The 25833-nt window shown below is 50.8% G+C and overlaps 10 protein-coding genes across 10 annotated transcripts; 6 read left to right on the plus strand and 4 right to left on the minus strand.

Moving 5' to 3' along the window:
• Positions 1-73: 73 nt before the first annotated feature.
• Positions 74-2203, plus strand: HO133_008533 (uncharacterized protein; the record flags this gene model as incomplete). Its single annotated transcript, XM_037299399.1, has 2 exons — positions 74-1695; positions 1765-2203. The coding sequence occupies 2 exons, from the start codon at positions 74-76 to the stop codon at positions 2201-2203; spliced, it is 2061 nt and encodes a 686-aa protein (XP_037155400.1).
• Positions 2204-2488: 285 nt separating this feature from the next.
• On the minus strand, positions 2489-4339 carry HO133_008534 (uncharacterized protein; the record flags this gene model as incomplete). Its single annotated transcript, XM_037299400.1, has 6 exons — positions 2489-2782; positions 2832-3668; positions 3717-3848; positions 3898-3984; positions 4037-4108; positions 4163-4339. The coding sequence occupies 6 exons, from the start codon at positions 4337-4339 to the stop codon at positions 2489-2491; spliced, it is 1599 nt and encodes a 532-aa protein (XP_037155401.1).
• A 380-nt stretch (positions 4340-4719) lies between these two features.
• On the plus strand, positions 4720-5286 carry HO133_008535 (uncharacterized protein; the record flags this gene model as incomplete). Its single annotated transcript, XM_037299401.1, has 1 exon — positions 4720-5286. One exon carries the CDS (start codon positions 4720-4722, stop codon positions 5284-5286), a length of 567 nt encoding a protein of 188 aa, XP_037155402.1.
• Positions 5287-6309: 1023 nt separating this feature from the next.
• Positions 6310-6723, plus strand: HO133_008536 (uncharacterized protein; the record flags this gene model as incomplete). The annotated part of the gene is made up of 3 exons (XM_037299402.1): positions 6310-6373; positions 6439-6561; positions 6668-6723. 3 exons carry the CDS (start codon positions 6310-6312, stop codon positions 6721-6723), a joined length of 243 nt encoding a protein of 80 aa, XP_037155403.1.
• A 530-nt stretch (positions 6724-7253) lies between these two features.
• HO133_008537 (uncharacterized protein) lies at positions 7254-8970 on the minus strand (the record flags this gene model as incomplete). Its single annotated transcript, XM_037299403.1, has 5 exons — positions 7254-7483; positions 7536-8454; positions 8504-8635; positions 8693-8876; positions 8930-8970. 5 exons carry the CDS (start codon positions 8968-8970, stop codon positions 7254-7256), a joined length of 1506 nt encoding a protein of 501 aa, XP_037155404.1.
• Positions 8971-9395: 425 nt separating this feature from the next.
• Positions 9396-10952, plus strand: HO133_008538 (uncharacterized protein; the record flags this gene model as incomplete). Its single annotated transcript, XM_037299404.1, has 3 exons — positions 9396-9474; positions 9630-9900; positions 9992-10952. 3 exons carry the CDS (start codon positions 9396-9398, stop codon positions 10950-10952), a joined length of 1311 nt encoding a protein of 436 aa, XP_037155405.1.
• An 883-nt stretch (positions 10953-11835) lies between these two features.
• On the minus strand, positions 11836-17043 carry HO133_008539 (uncharacterized protein; the record flags this gene model as incomplete). Its single annotated transcript, XM_037299405.1, has 5 exons — positions 11836-12515; positions 12569-13190; positions 13248-16354; positions 16404-16761; positions 16813-17043. The coding sequence occupies 5 exons, from the start codon at positions 17041-17043 to the stop codon at positions 11836-11838; spliced, it is 4998 nt and encodes a 1665-aa protein (XP_037155406.1).
• A 243-nt stretch (positions 17044-17286) lies between these two features.
• HO133_008540 (uncharacterized protein) lies at positions 17287-17911 on the plus strand (the record flags this gene model as incomplete). The annotated part of the gene is made up of 3 exons (XM_037299406.1): positions 17287-17467; positions 17530-17768; positions 17843-17911. 3 exons carry the CDS (start codon positions 17287-17289, stop codon positions 17909-17911), a joined length of 489 nt encoding a protein of 162 aa, XP_037155407.1.
• A 449-nt stretch (positions 17912-18360) lies between these two features.
• On the minus strand, positions 18361-20671 carry HO133_008541 (uncharacterized protein; the record flags this gene model as incomplete). Its single annotated transcript, XM_037299407.1, has 5 exons — positions 18361-19044; positions 19254-19542; positions 19627-19707; positions 19762-19837; positions 19894-20671. The coding sequence occupies 5 exons, from the start codon at positions 20669-20671 to the stop codon at positions 18361-18363; spliced, it is 1908 nt and encodes a 635-aa protein (XP_037155408.1).
• A 2955-nt stretch (positions 20672-23626) lies between these two features.
• Positions 23627-25373, plus strand: HO133_008542 (uncharacterized protein; the record flags this gene model as incomplete). The annotated part of the gene is made up of 3 exons (XM_037299408.1): positions 23627-25084; positions 25137-25289; positions 25344-25373. 3 exons carry the CDS (start codon positions 23627-23629, stop codon positions 25371-25373), a joined length of 1641 nt encoding a protein of 546 aa, XP_037155409.1.
• Between the last annotated feature and the right edge of the window lie 460 nt (positions 25374-25833).

The following is a 25833-nucleotide window of genomic DNA, read 5'->3' on the forward strand; positions in this document are numbered from 1 at the left end:
ACATTCAGAGCACTTGACAACTGACCCCTAGGAAGTGATATCAGAATCCACAATCCAGTGGCCATCAGCAGCCATGCCAGGATTTCCGCCTGTGGAGGATGGACTGCAGTATCAGCCAAACTCGTCTGATGAAGACGGATCGGATTGCCAGTCAAGCTCATCTGAGGAAGACTGGCCGGAGCACCAGCCAGCCACATCTGAGGATGATGATTCGGAGTATCACCCAAGCCTATCTGAGGAAGATGACCTAAACTTATCTGGGGATGATGAATCGGACGATGAGTGTCATCGACCACGCAAAACCAATAACGTTATCCACATTCACCAAGCATCTGTCACCTTAAACGACGATCATCTGGGAGCCAACACAGACCTCGAGGTGGGAACTGTCATCAGCAAAGGAGAAACCTTGGAGCTTCTTGATGGCAGCTTCCTGAGGATCACGGAGCTCGGATTCGGAAGACCCAAGAACAGTCCTTCTGTGGTATTCAAGGGCCATCTCTTTAGACCTATCGAAGAGTTCGAGGACTACTTGCCTGTGAGATTTGGTGGCAGCGAACTAGTCTGGCTTTGCGCAGCAGGAGAGCATGATTCCCCGCCAGAAGGGTACCTGAGGTCCGGCAACAGCAAAGATGTGCTCCGCATCCGACATCTAGACCTCTCCAACTCAGAGTCTGCTTCCGAATCGTTCCTCCAAACTCGAGTCATGGGAATGTTCATAGATCCAAGGCCTCTAGTTTGTCAATGGAAATTAGTGGCTCAGCTCTCAAAGTCGGATGCTAAGCAACCAGAAAGAAGCTTCCAATCAATTATGGATGGAAGCCGAATGCGGCCGAAAGCCTTCATAGCGCTGTCTAGCCAGGAGCCCTTTCTTGGAGGAACCACAGCCGCTGATTGCTCCAATTCTCAGCACCAGCTTGACAGTGATCCGCTGAGAGAAAGCTCAGATGGCGGTCGACGTCGACCCAAAAAGTTTGGGCGTGCCACAAGCAGGAACCTCGGTAAAGAACGTTGCAGAGATGCAGGAGGTAGATACATATTGGCCCCGAACACCAACGGCAACAGGATTGCGAAAGCCACGCGCAACCCTGCTATACGCAAGTATTCATATCATCTTGGCATGAGCTTGGCTCATGCGCTCAATATATCATCGGCTCAACGATCAGTATCGGAGCAAGGCATTGGACTGCGAGCTTACACGTTTGCAGACGCATTCTGCGGTGCTGGAGGTATGTCCATCGGGGCAAGAGACGCCGGGCTCCGTATCGAATGGGCTTTCGACAAAGACAGAGACGCCATCAATACGTACTCTCTGAATCATGGTAACGGAACATGTAAGAAAATGTCAGCTGAGAGTTTTCTCGAATCTGAAAATGCATACGGAACATCAAAAGTAGACATTCTTCACCTTTCGCCACCATGCCAAGGTTTCACTCTGGCTTGTAGGGGTTCTCCAAGGAATGGAGAAAGAGATAACGAATGCATGACTTACGTTGGCAAGATTGTGGGAAAAGTGGGGCCAAGGATCGTGACCTTCGAGCAAGTGGGAGCAGTTCTCAGCAAACATCGGGAATTTTTCACAACAATGGTGCACGACTTGACCTCCATCGGCTACAACGTCAGCTGGAGAATAATCCAATGCGTGGATTTCGGCCTGCCTCAAAGGCGGAAACGCCTTTTCATGATAGCTTCTTGGTAAGTCATTTCAGAGCCTAGCCCAATTTGCGCGAAAGACACATACTGACATGGCTCACCTGGCATCAGCCGAGGAGAACCACTCCCTGAATTCCCCGAACCCACACATTCGCACCGCGCTTATTGCGACGGATCGCGCTCCCAGCCTTGGAACACCTTTGCAGGTGCTATCGAAGACCTCGAAGACAGCGCCCCAAATCATGTTCAGCAAAATCCCAGGAGGGTACGCCCCATCGAGAACTGGGCACCACCTCACCCGCCAGATTGGCCTTGTCATGACACGATCACAAGCGGTGAGAACTGGCCAGACCACTACAACGGCAAGTACGTGTGCACGGTAAGGGAAGCGGCCTGCCTGCAAGGGTTCCCTGCCGATTACGAGTTCTGTGGTAAGTTGCCGGCTACCAAGAAACAAGTGGTCAATGCAGTACCGCCACCCGTTGCCAAAGCCATCCTGGAAGAGGTCCAGAGATCGCTGGCGAGAACGGATGCGTCGAGGAGGTCCTGAGATTGGAGGGTTTAGATCGGGTTGGATAATGGGTCAATAAACTGTCAATTCGCTGTTTTTGTCATCTCCATCGTATATGCTTGGATATAGATTTCGTTTGTCTCTGGAGTCTGGGGAGTGCTGTCTATGTCACTAAATAATGGACAAAAATAATTGGGATCTGAGATTCTGCCAACACATCGTCCAATTGTTCACGGGATTTCCTGAAGGGTAAAACGGTGGGAGACCAGATGCATAAGGAAGGATTCAAAGGCGCAGAGCCTGAAACTACACTGTACATTCTTCTCAGAACTGACTATTCAAAGGCGGGAACAGCATCTCAGTTTCCTTGCCAATCTCATCCTTCGGCTCTCCGTAGTCCTGGTCTTTTCCTAGGTCTGCATCTACCCACATCCGCGCATCCTCAGCCACACCTAGCATGTCCAGGAGCTGCTTCATCTTCGCTGGCATGTAGGGCTGAAGCAAAATACCGCAGATCCGAAGCGATTCCGCGCAAAGGTAGATGACGCAGTCTAGTTGCTCTTGCTTTTCAGGCTCGCAAAGATTCCACGGCGCGCTGGATTGCATGTATGCATTCGTCTGCGAAAGGATCAGTCTGAAACAGGAGGCTCAAAGGCGAGATACATACATCATGGACTACTTTCATTATCGTGTGCAGCCCTTCTCGAGGATCTGGCTCACTCATGCACCGGAACACCATATCTCTTAATTTGCTCAGCTTGAGACTGAGCTGCTCATCGAGCCGTTCGATATGCTTGTCGCTATTCTTCACCGCTCGCCTTACATCCCAGCCTTTGCCTCGAGTGACGCGACTGACTAAGTTGCCAAGGCCGCTTTGAAGTCCTCTCTTATAGCGTGCTACAATGAACGAATTGTCGTAGCTGGAATCGTTCTTGATGCCACCATTGAGGGCGAGATAGTAGCGCATGCAGTCGACGCCGAAGCGATTGATGGCAAAAAAGGGATTGACCACCATACCTGTAGATTTAGACATCTTCTCGTTTCCGAGAGTCCAATGCGCGTGGGTGAGAATTTGCTTGGGCAGAGGAAGGTCGAGAGCCATGAGGAAGGCTGGCCAGTAAATGCAATGAAATCGGACTATGTCCTTGCCTATAACATGACAGTCTGCGGGCCAACCAGCAGCGTTCTCTTGACCTGGGATCTGGAAAGGATAATTGGCCTTGGTGAGATAATTTATCAAGGCGTCAAGCCAGACATAGATGGTCTGAGTCGCGTCGTCCGGCACTGGGATGCCCCAACTCAGTCTTTCTGACGGGCGAGAGATGGAAAGATCTTGGAGGCCTTTCCCGATTTCGTCCTCAACGTCTTTCATCCTTGTCCACGGGACGATCATGTCATGACTCTTTGAGTAATGCTCTTGAAGCCTTGTCTGGAAAGCCGACAAGCGAAAATGGTAGTTATTTTCTGAGGTCCATTCTACTTCTTTCCTAGTCTCTTTCGATGCCTGCAAGAGCTCAGCTATGATCAATCATGTCGCAGGGTACGATCATACCATGAACTTTCGTCCCGTGGCCGGGTCGAGAGCTAGTTGTACGGCGGACTGTGGATAGAATGTCTCATCGCTGACCGAATACCATCCCTCGTGTTTCTTGGCATAGATCCAACCTCGTTCTCTGAGCAAGAGCTTCGTGATTGTCAGCTGGTGCATGTCGATCCTTGGGAACGTTACGGACCCAAAAATGTTGTACAGCAAACCTATGATCAGGCTCGGAGGTCCGTATGAAATGATCATAGTCTATATGTGCTTCTTTCGCTAGGGCCTGCAGAACTTCAACTGATGTACAAAGTACCAGCCTCCCAGAGTAGACCGACCTGGAATGGCTTGTAGGCCTCGTCGCAGAACGCTCGCACTTCTTTCCCTGCCTTTGCAGCTGCCTGTTGGACCTAGACACAGCATGAACTATGGCTTTACTAATTACAAGGAGACCTCCAGCATACTTTCATTCCATGCTCGTCTGTTCCCGTGACGAGTATAGATTTTCTGCCTAACAAGACATGCCATCTCTTCAGGATATCCGTCAAGACGAGTGTGTAAAGGTGACCGATGTGAGGTTCTGCAGGACATATCAGTGTTCTTGTGATCTTTTCCCTGAGCTTGGGGAGCTTTACCCGCATTAACGTAGAATATGGGGCTTGTAATATAGTAGGGTTTGTTTTCGAATGCAGTACTCCCTTGCGCGGAGGACTGCCAACGACTTTTTGATTGGATAAAGCATTTCTTGCATACCCATCCTCGAGACTGTCCAAATGGTTTAGCTACCAGAGCATTGGCGAGCCTTGATCTCATAGTAATCTGATCTTTTGTCGCCCCAAACCGCGAAGACCTCAAAGTTGCGCTTAGGCGCCAAACGCGCGTGTTCTACTTTTATCTCTTCAGGGCTCAAAGGTTCGCTTTGTCTCTTTGACTTCCCCTTCAATGCAGACGATATTTCTTTTCGAAACCGGCTGCGAAATCCTGTCATCCTAGACAAACAATTCCTTCGATTACCGCAACCATGGCGACATTGACTGCCGATACAGCTACAAAGATCTCGACGGAAGGTTTGTCAGAATTTCCGGACCTTCGCGATGCCTTATTGCACCGACTGAATGTCTTTTCAGCAGCCGGAATGTTTGTGGATACTTATTACCCCACCCTCAGCTCCTCGCGAGCCGACGTAGCCTCATTCTATATGCCCGCATCCGCCATGCCCGACGGGAAACCACTACCCGTAATCGTCTACAACGGGAATATCATATCAGACCCGACAGCGATGCAGACGCTGTTCCAAGAACAAATGCCAGAAGCCCGCTACGAGATCCAGGACTACGACTGTCAGGTAGTGAACCCGCACTACGTTGCGGAAGGGACTCAAGGCAGCTCGCCCGCATCTGGGAAGAATATGACGATACTGGTGACTGTCAGTGGTCATGTCAAGTTCGGGGAACCTCGTGCTGCAGCTATCAGAGGATTTAGCGAGAACTTTGTGCTCATACCGAACCCGGCCGCGGCAACGAATACTCGGGGGAAGCGTATCAAAGGATGGCTGATTCAGAGTCAGAACTTTAGACTAGTAGTATGATTGTTGAAGCAAGAGCGTGCGCGGGCTGGGACAGTCGAAAGGCCCCTTTTGAAGCCCAAATGAACACTTGCGGGCAAATGTGTCCGGAGGGGTCCAAGGATGGGTCAAAGGCAGCGATTAGAACAAAGCATCAAGTGAGTGTCATAATGCAATTTGGTCGAGGATTATGCCTAACGTTCAACGTCGCCAGGATCAATGAGCCTAGTAGTACAGGGAATGATTCCCAACGCTGGGGCCACGGCAGGCAACACGCACGCCATAGCAGCAATCCACTTCCGATTCAAGTCCGCGGTGGTGGCCTCATGTTCGCCTTCACTCGCTCCAGAAGGTCCTCTCTGGTGGCTTTCTTATCAGGAAGCAGTCCCCTCTTCGAGCCAACAACAATCAGCTTTTGCACGGTAAAGATAGCAAAAACAGACTAAATCTGAAAGAAAGCTCTGACCACTTCCAACCACCGCTTGAGCTCTGAGTCTGCCCACTTTGATGGATCTAGCAATAGTGTCAGTTGACAGCGACCTATGTAACGTCTACCTAGCATCCTGACCTCCAACTGGGTCTTTCTCTCCGGGGAACATCTCGCCGCCCCAAATTGACCATGCTGATACTGCGGTAACTATACCAGCGAACGCTATTGTGGTGTTAATCTGGATAAGATGTGACTCTCCCTCTTCAGAGACGTACCAAAAAATGCGTTGCGCGACTGCATCGCTCTGTCGAGTGGCGTAGGCATCTTGTTGTTGTCTTATTGAGCAGTTCGGACAGCAATCTCAGATGGAGCTCGTGCAGTAGAGTCTGGCAGGATCGTTCAAGCAAATAAAAATGCAGAAATTGTAAAAAAGCAGTGACATGCCAAATATCAGTCCGGATGCTTGATGCCTTGAAAGCGCGCGCGCGGCTGAGCCACGTGGCGTAAAGCCTCGCTATGGGCGATCCCTCCTCGCTTAAGCCTCCCACCAAAATTCCACCTCGAAAACCACGACCACGACAACGACGCGCCAACGTCTCCCTCACGCTTCGCCCATCATGCCTCGTGAAGTTTCAGACATCAAGCAGTTCATCGAGATCTGCCGACGCAAGGATGCCAAGTGTAAGCCTCTCCCATACAGTGTCGCTATAGAGGGAGGTGGCATGCTGACTCTGGATCCACTATAGCCGGACACATAAAGCGCAACGCCCACCAGATCAAGTTCAAGGTCCGATGTCACCGCTTCTTGTACACGTTGGTGTTGAAGGATTCGGAAAAGGCGGATAAGTTGAAGCAGAGTTTACCCCCGGGTACGTGAACATCGCGTGAGAAGAACAGGTGGAGCAGTGGAGGAACGGGGCGCTCAACAGTACTGTGGAAATGTGTACGGAGGGCTGACTAGCTTGAGTAATATAGCCCTTACGATGACGGACGTGCCGAAGAAGAACAAGAAGGGGAAGAGGGTGGCATGAGAAGGTAGAAGTGCGTGAATATGATCTTGCGGCGGACTCGGTCCGCGTGAGTCTAAGAGATAGCATTTGAAGGGCACGACGTGGAAGCAATCATAGCATTCAATGGACGCATGCAATCAAGTAAGCTATCGAGGGGTCCTCGTGCATAGATCAACAGGTCTTCCTTGCGGGAAGGGGACAATTACATGCATCAACATTATTGAATCTCGATCTGCTCTTCGCCTTCACCAATCTCCTCTCTTGCGGCAGGCGCCGGGATCCTTCAGCCATCAACATCTCTGATCGGCATACTATCAGGTTCTCCGCTCCTCTGTGACCTCTCGTTTTTATTTATTGTCCTGCATAGGCTCCTCCTATCTCTAGTTTCCTTTTTGCGAAGGTCAGTCTGCGGAGGGGAATGTGAAACTTTAAGCCTGAGCTTGCGGAGGGTCAAACTGTTGCCGTGTTCAGGCTTGCTGCTGGTGCTAGTCCATCAAGAACGGGCGCTGGAGAGGCCGATGATCATAAAGATGTGAGGGTGGATAATTTCGTCATGTCTCGTTGAAAACTTCAAACTTGACAGTCTCAACTTCCAGAGTATCCATATCGAGCAGAACTACTTCTCCCGTCTCTTTGAATTTCGGCACAGCGATCAGTCGTACTGATTGCCCCACTGGGCCATCAATGACGGCCGTTTCGAAGGCTGGCTGGCTGCCCACGAAATAGACATGCGGACACTCTCCGATGACGAACTGGTCCTTGTCCTGAAAAGGGTAGCACCCTGAATTATCGTCCATCAGCATCAGCGTCTCAAGAACTATGTGGAAGCTTACATAGTGTATCTGGCGCAGTAGGAGCTCCACATCTCCATCTTAGGAGGTTTTCCATCATCTCCAACCGCTCGTCTCCCTCCACGTACTTGAACACATCGTCAATTGGTTGGCCCCCATTTCCCATCAATCTCCAGCCATCCACATCGCCTTCCCACGGGTTTGTGACGCTGTCAAACCATCCTGGCCCCTGCGATCCTGGCATTGGCGTATAGGCTCTGCTATGTGGAAACATGGCGGGATGTATTGGCTGCTGCGGTAGCGAAAGATTTGCTGGGTCACTTCCCCCGGGCAGAAGCGTGATGGGTATGGAGGGTAGAAGACTGGCCAAGAACTCATCAAGACGCACGGTCGGGGCGGGATTGTAGGCGGAAGAGTCGTAGCCGTACTTCTTGCTTGACTTTTTGTCCGTAAGCTCGTCTCTAGAATCTAATGGCATGCCTTCACTGATTGAGTTGCCGGCTATGATGAGTCGCGAGATCTTTCCAACCTCGTGCTGAGTCGATTGGCCACATGCCTCGCCCAGAAGGTATTCCATGAGGAGATCCAGAGTCAAGGTATCGCCTTCTTCGCCGTTGATCCCCAGACCGCTGACTATGGCCACCTTCCCCCCTGCTTTACGTTCTTTCCGCTCTTTCCTTTCCGACTTCCCTCCGCCATTAGCCAAGATAGCTGAGCCGTCATCGCGTTCCCATCGCTGTGGTTGCCGAGGGAGATCCGGTACTTTCATGTCCATAACTTCGAAATCACCATTTGCATTCTCCGTTCCCATGACTGCTATAATACAACCTGTTACCAGCATAGATATTTGCAAGGGCGTTCCAATTAGCCTTAACCGCCCTGACTCATCTTCAAGCATGGTTTGGTCTTGGCCTGTAGGAGACAGGTATTTCTCGCGCGGTGGAGGGGCTGAGATCCAATGCTAGAAAAGTGTGAACACGGAGGCGCATCCTCTGCCAACGAGCACGTACGTCTTTGGATATGTCGTCTAGAATATTGGGTTTCAATGGCATATCCATATAGACTGTTCCAGCAACCCAGCAAAGCTCGCCCTGTCTTACATCCAGAACCCGGTCGACGCGCCTGACGCTTTCCCCCGCTATCTGAAATGGACACGACATCAGAGACTGTGTATCTGATATTTGGTGGGGGACACCTACCACTATATCACTCCATGCTTCCGCAGCAATCTCTTCCACAGCGGGCTTCAGCTCCGCTAATCGCAAAAAATACATATCGCCATACTGCTGTTGGTAGTGCTTTTGATCACCTTTGGCTAGGTGGAACGTTTGAAGAGGGTTGTAGGAGGAGAGTTGCCGTTCAATAGTAGGGTACTCCTCTTCCCTTTCGTGCTGTCAGCAATGGACATATAGATACTGAAGTAGATTAACACTCACGAAGGAGGTTGCAATAGAGGGTTCTCATCATCCTCAGCCATTTTGGCGATGGGAAGTACGGGAATATGAATACTGAGTCTCTTGTGAGCAAAGTCCGAGGTTGCAGACGCGACGCGCTTCGACTAATCGGGACTAGATGTAGGGCTCGGATTTAACATGACTGGTAAATTGGTTGAATGACTCTTTTGGTATGCGAGTCCCAAGTGGTCACTAGGTTTCAATGTTGCCCGCCGCAATTGATTACACGACATGTGCGCTTCCCCATACCTTGATTGGGTCCCCTTGACAAAGCGTGCTGGTTCTGCCTCAGGCCGACCGCTGACGGCCCAGAATGACCCTTGTTCAGCCTCAGCCGTGAGAGGCCAGCAGTACCACAGTCCAACGCCCATTCCAAGAACCCTGGACCTCTTTCCAACATGAAGCATATACAACATTCTCAGTCCTCATCATCTCTGTCGCCGCGAGAATGGCACCACGGGGTGACACCCTGGGCGTCCAGTACGCGAAGAATATGCAGCACTTTGGATGCGGTGTTGCACTTTTCCGTACGTACATTTCGTAGAAGATCCTTCCTATTTGGTATTGAAATTAAGCGGCAAGACATGTTTACGGAGCAATTGACCTGCTCTGCTCACGCGACTTGTCTTGTAACTCAATCATTTATCTTTAAGAGGGAATGCTGACCCCGAAATGTGCGTAGAACCAATCTCAGCAGGAGATATGAATCCGCCATGCGTGGGTTACCTAGAGAAGGATGGAAGGTGGAATCATATCGCCAACATTACTTGGCAAGAGTCGGACGGAAGCATGCAAGCTGATGCCACTGGTGGAGGCTTGAACGTCAGCAGTGGGCATGAATTCAAACCACTCAAGCGTGCGCCGAGGAAGATGGAGCAGCTAGGCATTGAGTGGAGGCCTCGAACTAGCCAAGGTGTGAGGCAGTGGACTGTAGATGCGAGCGGAAACACGCCGTGAGATTGACCCTCCTTTACAAGCACGGCAGTGCTAGGAATCCTGCCATGTATCTATAAATCGACGCGCTGACCCCTTTCCTTCTCTCAGTAGCACTCTCCCTGTCGGTGCTGATGCCCGCATCAAATACAAATCGAAGGATAGCTTTGGTGCCGTCCTCATCGCCCAGAAACCAATCACTCTAACCTCATACAACGACGAGACTCTCTTCCAATCATGGCTCAGTGCCAACAAAGCTCTTCTCTCCTCCTCCCACGGTCCTCAGCTTCGACGCCATGGTCTACGCATTATTACTAGGACTTACACATCTCCGAGCTGTAGCATCAACGCGTGGGAAGATAAGGACAAAGAAGCCAACATGAGCGTGAAGGCGAAAGCGAATATGATGGGCGAGCTCGGAGGCGACTTGGACTGGACAGACAAGTTGACTGATAAGGATTGGAGTTATTACTCTGGCAAGGACAAAGGGGATACGGTGGTGGTGTTCTTCGATGGCATTGAAGTACCTGCCTGGGAGTGGTGGCTCGAAGGTCTCAGGACCAGCATGGGCAAAAGAGGTCCAGTGAAAGAGAGGATTGCATCGAGTTCTGCTAACACGCAAAGCGTCGGGCGTCCAGACAATATGATACGTGCACACAGCTATTCGGCTGCGGACTCGCCTGTGGACGAGCGGGCTCTGCTTACTGAAGATCTTTGGGGCTCCGACACCCCATTGCGGATGCACAGTCCACTCAGCGGCCGGAGTCCTTCACGAGGACGGCAGGTCAAGTCCGAGAAAGCGGAAAGCCCGAGAAGCATCTCCACTCCTACAAGGCTGTCCAAGTATCTCGCTTACGATGAGAATCCAGCTCTCCCAGTGCAAAGGGCTAAGGCTGTACCTGTACCGAATCAGAGGCTCAGTATGATGTCCACCGCTACTTCCAACTCGAGTGCCAGTACCAGAGCGCAAAGCCTGAGGGTCAATGGCTACGAGACGAGTCCACCGGCTGCCATGCACAGGGGTGAGCTGCAGAGGAAGACTGGTTCGCCGTCTTTGAGAGTTCCTACTTGAACCCAATGCAAACTGGTGGCTCGATCCCTTCCAGTTTGCTTTTGTCTTGCCCAGACGTATAGAATCTTACATCTAGTCCCGCCATCTCGCGCATGGACAACTCGGCTCAACACGTTGTGTGAAGGAACCCGTTGTGCGACGCCTTACATCTGCTCTAGATTAGCACTAGGCGACAGTGACTACCACCCGTTGAGTCTTTCGCCACGTTGGTCCTTTGCGGGTTCTCAAGTCCAGAGTTATGCTCCACGGCAGAGACCTGATGCTAATCTTGATGGTATAGCATCATTAGGTATGTTATAGAAGTTACTATCCAAAGCGCACAACAGTGCTAGTTCTGGTGGGATTAGGGAACTCAAACATATCGGTGGCCTTCTTCAAGGCTTCTGATCTGTATTGCACCGATCGTTGATATTTTCATATATCGCGGAGCTGAGAACTCTTCCACCACCGCCTGAGATGCCGCTTAAACATGAAGCTCCCGGGGATTATTTCGCCATTGCTGGAAGGCCGAGGACTCCAGCAGTCCGTGACCGGGGGATGACGCTGCACGACCCCATAGGCCAGAAGGCGATCTACACATCTTGATTATTTCGCCATTGCTGGAAGGCCGAGGACTCCAGCAGTCCGTGACCGGGGGATGACGCTGCACGACCCCATAGGCCAGAAGGCGACCTACACATCTTGATGATTCCGCATGGTCTTTGTCGCAAGAGTATGGAATCCTCCGCTTTCTGAAAAGATCAATACATGGCACGGCCGAGAGACCTGTGGACTCAGGGAAGACAAGGTCACGACATCCTGGGAAAACCACGTCTGAAAAAAGCATTGAACTATATCAAATCGCTAGCAGGACCAGACTTCAGATCTAGACGACTGTTCATCCTTACTGCTTCTTTCCCCGAGCCACCAATCGCTCCTCTAACTCCCTTACGGCCTTCGCCCAAATACCCCTTTCCTTTGCGCCTTTACCCTTCCCAGCAATCTTCGACTCCAGGAACTCCCCCATCTTCTTCTCCTTTAAACCCTCTCCATAGAGAACCTTCGCGCTCGACTTTACGCCAACGCCTAAAGACGCAACGCCATCTCCGCTGCGTACCCTGACCTCGAAGACTACCTCGACTTTTGTCCTCATGGTATTTAAGAGAATGAACGAGCGGATGGCCATGACCTCGTCTGACGTGATTGTAGGCTCCGTGATGTAGCTGACGCCCAAAAGGCGTGCCTGTTCTGCGATGGTCGAAGCGATCTCCCAGCTGCTACTCACAAACGCTAGCAGGTCCTTGACTTTCGTTTGAGACTGCTGCAAGCATTGTAATTGTGCACGCATGATCTGGAGAAAGAAGCGCTTCTCTGTCATTAAAGGCTGCGGATGGTATCCGTGGGAGTCGGCGATGTATGTAAGACTGATAGGCGAATTCTCCGGGTTGGCTGGTGGTTCGTTTGATTCGAAGGAAGAGGGAGTGAAGAAGAGCTGGAGTGTGCTGTTGTATGTCATGGTGAGGGCTGAATCGGTAGCGGAGACGATAGTCCACCCATGAGAATCTTCGAGAGCGGTGACATTTGCTAGGAACAGTAAGTGACCGTGTCGTGGACAGGAAGCTCGAAATGAAACCTACCATGCAACGCTGAAACTTCTGTAGAGCTCCAACCTCGACAATCTGAACGAATCTTCTCTGCGTCCTTGATTTCATATATGCATTCTTGCTTGCGCTCGACGACATCCGCGAGACCATCTTCTCGCTCCCGCAGCTGGCTTTGCAGATCTTCGACTAACCTCTGCTTCGCTTCAAGATCGCGTTCAATGGACATCAAGCTGTCTCTCGCTTCTTTGAGCTCATCTTGGTCGCAGTCGGCCAGCTCAGCCGCCTGCGCTTGAGCAATCGACACTTGCTCCTCCAATCGTTCATGCTCTTCAATCAAGGCCGGCAGCACTGGCTGGATTATCTGCTCCTGCTGGGTCAGGACCCTATCATCCTCTTGCATGCCCTCGCCAATCTTCAGCAAGCCCTCCTTGAGGCCATCGAGTAACTTCATGCGCCACTCATACCACATAGCCTTACTGAGAAGTCTTGCATGCGTCTTGACATTCTTGAATTGGTTGTCCATAATGGGCTTGACATCAGGAGGCGCTGACATGTATTCGCGGAACAAGGGCGGATTCTCTTCGTAGGTGTCGGCTTCGATTTCTTTGACTATACTGCGACCTTCGGAGATGTAATTCTTCAGCTCCCTGCAAGACTACAAGGCATACATTAGCATGTAGAAGATCAACTGGAGAACGCTGCGGTGACTTACATGCTGGTAAAGCTCGAGCATGGGGACAGTACAGGCTCCAGCTACAACGCAGCTTTCGAGCTCATCACCGGCATTGGCATCATCGGCGTCGTCGCCTCCGAGGCTGGCCTTCTTAGCACTCTGCTCTAGCAGAGCGTTTGGAACGACAGTGTGCCTTCTCTTTGTCGTAGTCAGTTCCATGAAACGAATGCTAGTCATGTTCAAGAAGTCCTGAAGATGGATGCGGTCTTCTTGCTCTGTTGGCTCTGCGTTATCTGTTGTGCTTGCGTCAAGCTTCTGCTCAAAAGATTGGACCTTGGCTGGACTGCGTGATTCGACATCCTTGAAGCGAGGCTGATCCTTGGGAGTGGTGTCTGTCTTCAGTGGAGAGACACTTCCTGAAGGTGTGCCGGCCCTAGCATTACCCGCAGTCTCTACGAGGCTCAGTCTTGATGACCTAGTCATCCTGCCAGTGGTGGCTGTCTTTGGAGGCGGTGCAGGAAGCTTCACTTTCTTCACTGGACTGCCTTCTCGTCCCTTTAGGCGCTTTGAAGTACCGTCCTCATCCTCGTCATCATCAAGCTCTGCAGGTCTTTTGCCAAGGAGACCTTTTGCCGCGCCCACGTGCAGACTTTTGCGGCCATTGAGTTTCTTCTTCTGTGGTGTGAGGCGCTCGATCAAGTCTTTGAGGTTGGCAGTGTGGTCTTTTTCCTCGAGATCCTGGGTGTCCGCTTCCGCCTCCAGGATGCCACGTCCGCTCTCTCGACGCTTGTCTTCTGCGCGCTCTTGGTCGAGCTCCTGCTCCATAACTTGAGGGTCTTCGAAACGAACACCAGCATGACTGTGTCCCTGAGCAACGAAAGCCTTGGCATTGTCACCAATAGACCCTCTTCTTTCGAGCAAAGCAGTCACACGTGGAGAGCCAAGACCTTCTCGATCAGCTCCAAGGCCAGATGACCTCCGCCTTCGAGGTTTTAAAACAATGCTTGGAGTAGTAGCGCCAGTGGCCAAGTCCTTGCGAAACAGCGGATTTGGACCATCTCGCCTGGGAGTGGAGTCTGGTGCGTTCTTGGCCTCCTTGATCTCAGCTTTGAAAAGCTTCTTTGGTGATGCAGTTCTCATCGATACGTTCTTTGATGGCGGTGTCTTGCCAGGCGTCGTTGGGCGCATCATCTGCGGCGTAGACTGTTTCGTAGGAGTGTCGGGCTTCTTGACGGGCGAAGGTTGGTGGGATTTTGGAGTCACGGACTGTCTACCTGTAGCTTTTTGGGGTTGACTGCGAGTCTGAGAGGATGCTAAGCTGGGACTGCCAGTCTCGGAAGCCATTATCCTAGCATGAGCTGGTAAAGCTCGCTCGTCTGATAGGCCTACACCTATAGGCTTCTGTCGTGGTGTCCCGATGAAAGGAGATTCTGACGATTGGCCAACATAAGTCTCCTGCTCCGTTGAGCCCTTTGGCTTGTTTTCGGTAGTGAACGGCTTAGGTAGAGTAGCTCGAAGGGCTGGTAAGGCGCGCTCGTCAGACAAGCCCACGCCTACAGGCTTTTGTCGTGGTGGTGTCCCGATGAAAGGAGATTCTGACGATTGGCCAACATAAGTCTCCTGCTCCGTTGAGCCCTTTGGCTCGGGCTTGTTTTCGGTAGTGAATGGCTTAGGTAGAGTAGCTCGAAGGGCTGGTAAGGCGCGCTCGTCAGACAAGCCCACGCCTACAGGCTTTTGTCGTGGCGTGCCGAAGAATGGTGATCCAGACAGTTGGCCGACATCAGTCTCTTGCTCCATTAAAATCTTGGCCTCCGCCTTGTTCCCGGTACTGAGCTGGTCAGGCAAAATTGCTCCAATGACAGTGGTAATCTCCATGTCCATACCCTGTGTCTGGTCGTCGATTGGCTCTGTACGTTCCGTGATGGAAGGAAGAATGCCACCCGCTGCAAAGGTAATGTCCATGTCCTCTTCATTGTTTGACGACTCCATACTCTCACGACGGTTTGCGTCTTGAAACAGCTGACGGTTAACAAGGTCATCATCCGTTGAGCTCGCATGTTTAATGTTAGGCTGAACCATGCCCCCAATGACAGATGTAAACTCCATCGTCAGCTCTTCATCTTCGTCACCAGATTGATCAGACCTGTCCTCGCCTTGATTTGACGTCTGTTTTTGCTCAATCCCACCGATCGCTATGGTAAGATCCATCGTTTCATCACCAAGGGCTGAGCCATCTCCTGACGATCTTCGACGGCCCGCGCTGCTTCTTCGTCGGTTGTTGCCCGTAACAGACTTTCGTTTTCGACGCTTCGGTGAAACCTGAGCCTCTACAGAGGCCGGCAGAATGCGTCCGACAGCTTGCGTCATCTCCATCGTTCCATCTTCCTCCTCGGGGTTTCTCCTACCCACATTGGCTTTGAAAGCCGGCGAAAACGGATTCAAGTTCTCCTGGTCTTGCAGAGCGCTTGGGTCACCTACTACCTGGGGTACATAGTTTCCATTCTTCATCCATGGCTTAAAAGCAGCAGTGACTTCATCGTCAGCCATCTCCATCGTAATATCGCCATGTTCGTCATAATCGATGCCTTGGGTACCAGCTTGATTCGCCGCTTGTCGGAGAGCAGCTTCCAGCCTTCCACTTGATTCCGTACTCGAGCCGCTAGCGGAGTGAATCGTATTGTCATCCCCGTCAACTCCGGTCACGGTCTCGTCTTGGACAAGATCGTTGTCATTAGAGCTTGAGGAGTCACTTTCTTCATCGGCAGTCACGAAAGTCTGAGTTCCTGTATCATCGGAAGCACCGCTGTAAGGGCTTGAAGAGAATTCATCAGGATTGTTGAAGTTCATAGGGGGAATACCAGAACTTCTACGGCGTTTCTTCTGATGCAAGTCGCGTTGATGGGCAGGAGACGCAGCCACCTGTAATTCCTCGACCTGCTCTGGCGGAGTTGATGGAGGCTCAGAGGCATCAGAGGATGGCATGGGTGACCTAGGAGCTGTGTAAGGTGATCCTGCGTTGGCGGTCAGAGCAGATGCCCGTCGAGTCGAGTTTGTTGACGCCGACGATGTGGTGGAGTCTTCCGGTAGTTCAACAACGTTCCATGTATGCAAAGTAGCTTCTGGAGCGAACGACACTCTTCGATTTGCTGGAACTCATATCAGTTCTGCCTTTTACCCAGACCTGGATCTACCTACCAAGCGACTTTCTCCTTGCATCCCTGTTCGCGATCAATTCTCGTCGCTCACGCTCTTTCGCTGCTGCTTGCTGTTCCTCCTCAGTACGAACCGCAACACGCGTCGGCGATCGAGCTGGAGAATGAGATTTGGAGGCCCCTGGCGTTGGAGAGGTTTCAAAAGGGTTGGGTAGTCCTTGCGTAGCATTTTCTGCTGGTTTCTTCCCGGGCGACTTTCGAGGAGACTTCTCAGGCGTTTGCCGCCCATTGGCTTTGCCAGGTGAACTATTACGAGCTCGATTGTGAGGTGGGATTGCTTTCGGAGGTGACAAGGCTATGGTTGGCTTCAGGATTGACTTGACATAAGGTGGTAGAGCAGGCTACGATATATCAGCTTTTGATGTCCCAAAGAACTGTCTGGGTAACCCCACCTCCTGCTTGTTGCCCGATCCCTCTTTGAGCGCGTCGAGACCACCAGGACCTATGCTTTTGCTGCGATTCTTCTTCGCTGCTTGTTTCCCCTGCGCGCTGAAGCTCGCAATCGTTCCTGCGTCCACCGTAGCATTCTCCTCGTTCCCAGTGATATCCGAGGAGGGCGTGTGTGCGATTGATTTGCGGGCTTGGCGCACTCGTGGCGCCTTGGGACTCTGGGTACCCGACATACTGACCGTAATTCAGATGCTGTTCCACTGTTCTCGTTAGTAGATCACTGCATGTTAAGTCTGGCTGTGTTTGTGAACGAGAATTTAGCGCGACGAATTCGAGGCGATCGTAAACAATGATGTTTGCCAAGCCAAGTTAAGGGAAAAATGTCGGCCCGAAAGCCCGGCGGTTTTAGCGAAACTCTTGGCTTCCCACACAAATTCAACTCCACCACCGCAACCCGACCAGAGCAAACCGCAATCATGGCGACGGAATTGACAGTACAATCGGAGCGTGCTTTCCAAAAGCAACCACATATCTTCGTTAACCAAAAGACAAAGCGAACGAAGAGTACCAGAGTTGGAAAGGGTGGGCGAAGATGGTACAAGGACGTTGGTTTGGGCTTCAGGACACCCAAGACTGCGATCGAGGGCACATACATTGGTACGACTCCCAAGGCTACTGTCAGGAGCTCTTGAACGAGATGGTCTGACTATATGTTGTAGACAAGAAATGCCCTTTCACTGGCGAAGTCTCCATCCGCGGCCGTATCCTCACTGGCACTGTCGTCTCGACTAAAATGCACCGCACTCTCGTCATTCGCCGCGAATACCTTCACTTCGTCCCTAAATACACCCGATATGAAAAACGACACAAGAACCTTGCGGCGCATGTCTCACCAGCGTTCCGTGTGGAGGAGGGCGATCAGGTTACGGTTGGGCAATGCAGGCCTTTGAGCAAGACGGTATGTGCAGGGAAATACGCTTGGCGGCCGTGGCAGAGTCTGTCTAAATATGTGTGCTGATGCTTGTGCTGCAGGTCCGATTCAATGTTCTCCGGGTGTTACCCCGTACTGGAAAGGCTGTGAAAGGTTTCCAAAAGTTCTAGATGGTGAGGCGATGAAGGGTTGAAGGCTTGCATAGTAGTTCAAACGATCTGGTACGAGGCGTCTTGCTCTAGTTTGAGGCCTAGTAAGGAAGAAAGCCAATCCCAATAACGCTCATGTTTGGTGCCTACGTGACTTGTTGCCTAAGTCGAACCCTCTCAAAAGGGAGTAATCCTGGATACGTTCATATCAATTCAAGCAACACTCGCGAGGAAACGAAGTCTTGAACGCATGCTTCGCTCTATTTAGGGCCACTCTCGCTGTCCCACACTGGACTATCTGGTAAGATATTTCACAAGAGACCGACTCATCGCATGCAAACCATCGCAAGCCATCCTCCCTCTGATCTCGTAGTACATCTGAAGTTCCTTCCTCCACTAACGAGGGTCGTCCTGCTCTTACAAAATCTTCCGCATCCATTACACTGGCTCTGCAGTCAAGATGGATACGACTACATCCCCGTCCAGGAGAACTCGTAGTCGATGACCTTGTTGTGTCCTCTGATGGCTTCGTCCCCATGCATGTGCATTACATCCGCCACTAGGTCATTAAGATTCTTGAATTCCTCGGAATGATTGGTCGCAGGTACGACCATGGACTTCTCGTTCACTGCGTTGGTGTCCATTTCTAACCAGCCAAAACCTGGATCAACAGCCATGTCCCTACGTTGATGTTCACTCTGAGAGATGCCCGCGACGTTTTCCACCAAATTATCACCGTCAATCTTCGAGCCATTGTTGACCACATTGCCAGCGATGTCCCTTAGCTCTGCAAAGAAGTCATCGCTCAAGTCTTCCTCTTGGGTCGTCCATTTGTTTGTCTCGAGATCAAAATACTGTAGGGGTGTTTGCTTTGCCTGCGTATCTCGAACCCAGTCTTCTACCTCCGCCGGTATTGGATCATCTTTGTCGCTAGAACTTGATTCTGAGTCTGTAGTCTGATCCGATGCGGACTCGTCAATCTCAATGATCTCCCTGCCTGAGCTGATGTCGTTCTCGATGTCGAGACTCGTCAGTGCACCAAGCGTGCCGGATCGAACAGCATAGTACCCTTGTACCGCACCATTTTTGAAAGCCACATTCTGGTTCCACTGCCCTCGTTTTCTGCCACCCTCGGCGTTGTAAAACTTGTAATCCTGTGTAATGCTCCAAACACCTACGTACAAGTCAGCATTGATCATTCGTGGCAAGAAACTTGGTGCGCACCGCTCTCAAAATGCTTCGGGGGAATGCATAAAATCCCCACCAACTCTCCTACAGCTCTACCCAGAGAGTATGTCATCGGAAGAACTTCCTTTTCTATTGCGCGGCGAGCATGCAACAGCCTTTCGTGGCTTTGAAGCACTTTTAAGAAGAAAGGATCATCGCTTCCGGGCGTCGTTGGCATATTGACAAGAAGCCTAGATAGTGGGATATGTGATATTATGGCCTTGTACTTGTTAGCTAATTCTGCAGATAGTGACAGAAGGCCTACTTCGTTGTCCACCCCGCCGAATATGAGGTATTCGCCCGCTCCTGTGTATCTGAAATCCGTCTTAAGCTTCAAATTATGAGCCTTCTCGACATTGCCTCTTTCATCTGCCTTGGTAAGATCAATGACTGCGATTGAGGCGTCCTCACCGCCTCTGAGGGCCCTGCTTAACAATGAGTACAATACCGTCGAAAAGTGTCTATTGGGGTACAGATCAGGAAGGAATCGCTCCGAAATGAAGACATACATATGCAATGCACGCATCGGGTTCTTGGTCGCGGAGACAAACTTGCTGGGTCGAGAATGATCGTGCTTCGTGATGTGATGCCTTCAGATTTTTGGAGTCAGGTTGTGTACTTTGAGATGGGAAGGGACTCATTACAGTGCTTCCCCACGGTAAAGTGTGACTTCCAGGTTTCGAGCGAGTGGAATGGTTGGGCAATTGAGAAAAGCGCCGGCTGAATGCTTTAGTTCATGAAGTAGATTACGTTCGATAAGATAACCAGTAACTCACCACGAATTCCCAAGACCGAGGAGTACGTGCCTTGCGATTGGCCAGTAAAAGCGCGGAAGCCGATTTGTGCCAACCTCTTCTCGGTGGTGAGACGTGGCATTTTAGCCTCTCTTGAATCCGGTGGGGTCAGAAGGCCATTGCCTTTTTGTCTGCCGTTGGATTTCGTGGGTGTCTTCGGAAGAAGGGTGAGCCCATGTACTGTCTTTGCATATGAGGCTGTCTGACAATCGTTGTCAGATAGATGTGGAAAGAAGTCGGTCCTGGCATCGTCAATTGAGTCGGTACGTTTTCTCTTGTGCCCTTGAGCGTTGTCCTTGTCGGACATCAAGGAGCTATCACTAGCCTCCTTTGCGTGGAGGAGAATGCCGATTTCATGGGCCTTTTTTTCAAGTCCAGCTCGGGACACCATCTTTGCTCTATCATAGGGTGACAGGGTACTCTGTAATTTCTTGAAACCATTGCCTGCATTGAATCCCTTTTTTCGCATATCATTAAATTGGGTATTGATGACTGGCCTTCGAAGACCTCCACAACGTCGAAGATCAGACCTGTGAAAATGGTTGAAGACGGAAGTTTTCTCGTTCCAGTTATTGCTGTATGACTCAGCGAGCATAGCCAGCGTAAGTCGCTGTTCGAGCGTCCAACTATGTTTGTACGTGGGGGTTGGGGTTTCGTCACGAGAGCCATCGCTCAAGGCTCTTGAGGCAGGTTTCAAAGTTGATGGTAGGTCTTCGTCATCGGCCTCAACTTTGACCGGAACGTTTGAGTCCACGTCCATCGGAAGGGATTTCGTAAGCAAGAGACTCGGTTCTGGTTATAGCAAAGTGTGGATATTCGAGCGTTATAGTCTGAAGAGAATGTGGCCGGAAGAATATTGGTTGGAGGATTTAATAAGAACGGACGAGGTGAGGTAAGGTCTATGTGATGATGCAAAAAGAGGGCTTAGGCAGTGACGCACTAGCAAGGGACTACTCGATCGCTTTCATAGTCATTCGGACCAAAGTCCGTGGGACCATGCTCATTCACATTCTTTGCTCTAACCATGAACCAGAAGGCAGGGTTCCGTGGCCATGACTCGTGCTCTCTTTCTGAGCTTACGGGCTGGACAAAGTCCATATCCATTCTTGCGAATCGGAGTACAAGCATAAAAGGAGAAGCCCGGGCAATGACCTTACAGCAAGCTGGATATTGAAGGTCATCACAGAAGCACGCTTTGATCCGGAGAAAGCAAGGCCAACGTGATTCTGAACTAGAAGCCGTGCTCACTGCCGGCAATCTGTACCCTTTGGATTGGCTTTCGAGAAGAAAATCAACCATTCTCGAATGAGCGTTCTTATTGCGTTGCTTTCATTTTTTGATATTTTCAAATTCAAGCGTGGCCTGACAGGGGCAATGCGAGACTTGACTGCAAGAATTTGATAAGGCTAGCCATACCTGATAGGAACTACCAACACTCAAGAAGTTGTTCCCTCAATAAGAAATTTAATCTAGGACATTACAAGCAGAACACGTAACAGCTTATACAAGCAATACGAGGCGGAAACCTACGTGTCTCTGGGGTCAGATTGCACAACAGACGTTTTTTGAGAGAAAAAACAAGGCTGCATAGCAAGAAGACAAGCACTCAAACGGAAGGCAAGGCTCTGAGCCCAACAAACTCATCGATAGTATCACGGAACGAGGAGCGCACCTTGATGCGGAGGTTGTTTGGTAAATTAGTTGCATCTCCGCGAGAAGGACAGATTTTATACGAGGCGCTAGTGACCCACACATTGTCGTCGCCATGCCCAGCGCAGTGCTCTTTTCACCCTGCAGTCCTCAAGCAAATCTCCATCAGAAGCTGCTGCTTACACAAATCCTCCAGGACTTGCTCAACATGGAGTGGCCATCTTCGTGAGATGGATGGTTACAGGAAGCTGCAGCCGCCACAACTAGCTTGATGCGCCTTCGATCCCAAGCAATCCGCAGAGCCTCAATTAAAAGTCCCGAGACACGCGACTGAGACATCAGGCAGGAATAGCCTCGAAACGCGTCGAGCATGGACAACACAGAAGCTACCGAGTATTTACAGACTTTGCTGAACAAGAAGCTGTGCGTTTATACCAGTGATTCCCGGATGTTTAATGGGGACTTCAAGTGCACCGACAACGCGAGTCACCCTATCTACAGGCCATCGTATCGGCAGCTAACGTGTCTCAGGAGTGCAACATCATCCTGACTCAATCCTACGAGTACCGCGAACCCACTCCAAACGCTGTAAAAGCCGCAGCCGAATCATCTTCCGGAACATCCTCTACAGCGACCTTGAAGGTAGATATGACAAGCCGCTTTGTCGGGCTTATCGTGGTGCCAGGCCAGTACATTACAAAGATTGAGGTGGATGGTCCCTGAACAGATTAATATTTATCTATCGACATGAGACATGCCACCTCCGAATGCACAGGTCATTCCATCACCAGATTCCGGAGATCCCTCCAGTGTCAGTAAGGTTATCAACAGATGCGTGGAAGTGCAGGACCTGAAGGCCGTCTGTCACACAAGGGTCCTCCTGGTCAGCATGACTGTATCACTGAGGTTCCAACATTCAGTCTTGTGCATAATGCCATTCCAAACCTAATGCATTGGCTAGTGACGAGGTAGTACACAGTGTCACGCCATCCAGATTCTCATTGGCTGTATTCAGAATCACCCTTGTCGTGGCTTAGAGGCACACTTCTATGTCCTTCATCTATGGCTTTGTAGTTCTCTTTGACCGCAAGCATAGGTAGGAAGCTGAATCTATTCTTCCGACACAAATCCAAACCTACATGTAGTCGAACTGTTCGTCTCGCCAAGCGCTGTAGTCTGACGCCTCATGCCTAATGCCATGAGCCTGTAAGAAAACGAAAGAAAGAGGGAAAAAAGAGAAGGACCTAGACCGCATTACGGTTACTGATTATCCTGTCACCGGCATCTGTGGAGAAGTCGTTGGCCGCTTCCCAAAAGCTTAATTTTCAGGCGATGACTTTATCAACCACCTCCCTCTTTTCGGCCTCTGCAACAACATTACCTTCTGCAACATTACACGAAAGCGCTGTCGTCTCCTTGATCACCAACCGGCTTGACTTGCAAGTAGTTGAGGTACGTACTCTATCTCATGTACTTCAGGCTGCAGGCACTGCCCTGCTTAGTGAGGGGCACTTCGAGCAACTAACTAATCTTTCATTGTTCCTGCTCCTGCAAAAAGGCCAGACATACCTCACCAAGTGCATTACATGGCTCGCACTTGATTTTCCAACCATCTCTCATCCATTTTTACTACACACAGCTGACTTATCCGCTGTACACAGCTTGTCCACTGCATTCCGCATTGCGCGGCCACCGAGCTGGATTATCACAAGACGCTTCATCCATTCTCCAACGAGGCTGGCAGAATCGCGAAACTTCACACAAGAGCCTTATGGTCCATTGCTGAACCTAGATCTCTGTGTCTTCTCTTCGCCTTATTCAAGCCCCCGTAACACGGCCTGAGCCCTGCCAATAACTACCAGTCGCATTGCGCAAGGAAAGCAAAAGATAAGCCTAGGATTGGCCTACAAATCAAAATACCGAGGTGTGAAAACACGGAGTGAAGGAAGAGACCTTGGTTGTATTCTGAAGGACAACCAACCTCCAAAAGATTTCTCCAGCCGCACGTGCTACCCATCAACACTCGATTGGGGGAGAGTAAGTAGTTAAAAGTGAAAAGAGAAAGATGGGCCAGCAGCCCTCGAAAGCAAGCGACGGCACAAGAACGCCTAAGAATGCTTCTTCAACATCTCTAGACAAATCCAGCGAAGGCCTTCAAGCTTATCCCTCTTTCAGCAAGTCGGACACCAAAGAATCCTCCCGATCATTTCGCGGCCTGCGATCAAAGATTCCAGGAGCTCAGAAATCGGACAGTCCAAGGAGCTCGTTTTCTCAAGCAGATGCAACAAGTGGCAATCTAGAGAGGGCCGACACAAGAGGATCAAGCAAATCTGGCGCCAGTGGAAAATCTGGAAGCTCGAAGCCTGAACTAGATCCAGTGCCTCCTACAGTCGATGGCGACTCAGCAGCCCCAAGCCCACGACTGGAGACACCCCAGCCGCCGCCATCGCCAACCCTTTCCGCGTCCGTTGGCAAAGGACATAAAGCTATCAGTAGGGCACAACAGCAAGGCGAGGTGGACCATGTCTCGGACGGGCCGCCTACAGGCACCTTGCATCCGTCGCATAACCAGCAGCCTAAGGAGTCTATACTAGTGAAGAAGAACGTCACCAATCCCATGCCAGGAAAGGCTCCAAAGGCCCCCGCGTCGCCATATCTCGGGGCTACAGACGATGGAGCGATCATCTCCACCTCTCCGCGGATGGGTATCGGGGCTCTGAAGTCGATTGATCTAGATGAAATGATTACCAGGTTGCTGGATGCGGGCTACTCTACAAAGGTCACTAAAGCCGTATGTCTCAAGAATGCTGAGATCACAGCAATCTGTAACGCTGTGCGCGAAGTGTTTTTGTCACAGCCTGCCCTGGTTGAGCTTTCGGCCCCAGTCAAAATCGTAGGCGATGTGCATGGGCAGTATACCGATCTGATTAGGATGTTCGAAATGTGCGGGTTTCCCCCAAACGCCAACTTCTTGTTCCTTGGTGACTACGTGGACCGAGGGAAACAGAGTCTAGAAACAATTCTCCTTCTTTTCTGCTACAAGTTGAAATTCCCAGAGAACTTTTTCTTGCTCCGAGGCAACCATGAGTGCGCCAACGTGACGAGAGTGTACGGCTTCTACGACGAGTGCAAGCGCAGGTGCAACATCAAGGTCTGGAAGACCTTTGTTGACACATTTAATTGTCTTCCAATTGCCGCTATTGTTGCAGGGAAGATCTTCTGTGTTCATGGAGGCCTTTCGCCGAGCTTGACGCACATGGACGACATCCGGCAAATCGCCAGACCTACGGATGTACCGGACTACGGCCTGCTCAATGACCTGCTTTGGAGTGATCCTGCTGACATGGAGTCTGATTGGGAAGCTAACGAGAGAGGTGTGAGCTATTGTTTCGGGAAGAAAGTAATTATGGAATTCTTGCAGCGGCATGACTTCGATCTTGTTTGCAGGGCGCACATGGTGGTGGAGGATGGCTATGAATTCTTCAATGATCGCATCCTGGTCACTGTGTTCTCGGCGCCTAACGTAAGTCCCCATGATGTCTGTGAGTTTCTAGCACGAGGCTGATGGCTATCAGTACTGCGGCGAGTTCGATAATTGGGGGGCGGTCATGTCAGTGTCTAGCGAGCTGCTGTGCAGCTTCGAACTCCTGAAGCCGCTCGACTCAAGTGCTTTGAAGAGCCATATCAAGAAAGGTCGAAATAAGAGGCAGAATATGCTGAACAGTCCGGTAAGTGCTGCTACCACGCATGGTCAAGATGGCAAACATTCTAATGCTTGACAGCCTGCCACGGTGTCCGCCCAAAGCTTTTGATAGGCCGTTTCTGTAAAGTCTCGGATGAAGCAAATGGTCAATGTGCGAATCTCTTCTCTGTGAGTGGCGTTTGGTGATAAAGTAGCAATATTGGCAAGGCTCTGAGCCCCGAAAATTTACGCCGATACCCATATTCGAAAAGATTGAAAGAAGGAGAAGAAGAAAGGAGACAGGTGCAACTTGCGGGCCCGAGTACCAAGCGGGTTGTGCGAGTCGGTAGTGTTGGAGGTCACGTCATTGCATTGGTGCTTGCCGAAATACACACACCACTTCACACCATTACTACGATTGGATTGAAGCTTGCCCAATGACGCGTGTGGGATTGATGTCTCTGAATAAGGATGTATTCACTGAAAGCCTGCTTGTTACGTCAAAGCGTTGTCGTTCGACGTTACCGCATACTACGTTTCTTCTCCTTGTTGTTACTTCGAGTATGATCTATATTCAGCCTGGAACAAGT

This window comes from Letharia lupina (assembly GCF_014066315.1).
Source record: "Letharia lupina isolate WasteWater1 chromosome Unknown contig_5, whole genome shotgun sequence".
Lineage (NCBI taxonomy): Eukaryota > Fungi > Ascomycota > Lecanoromycetes > Lecanorales > Parmeliaceae > Letharia > Letharia lupina.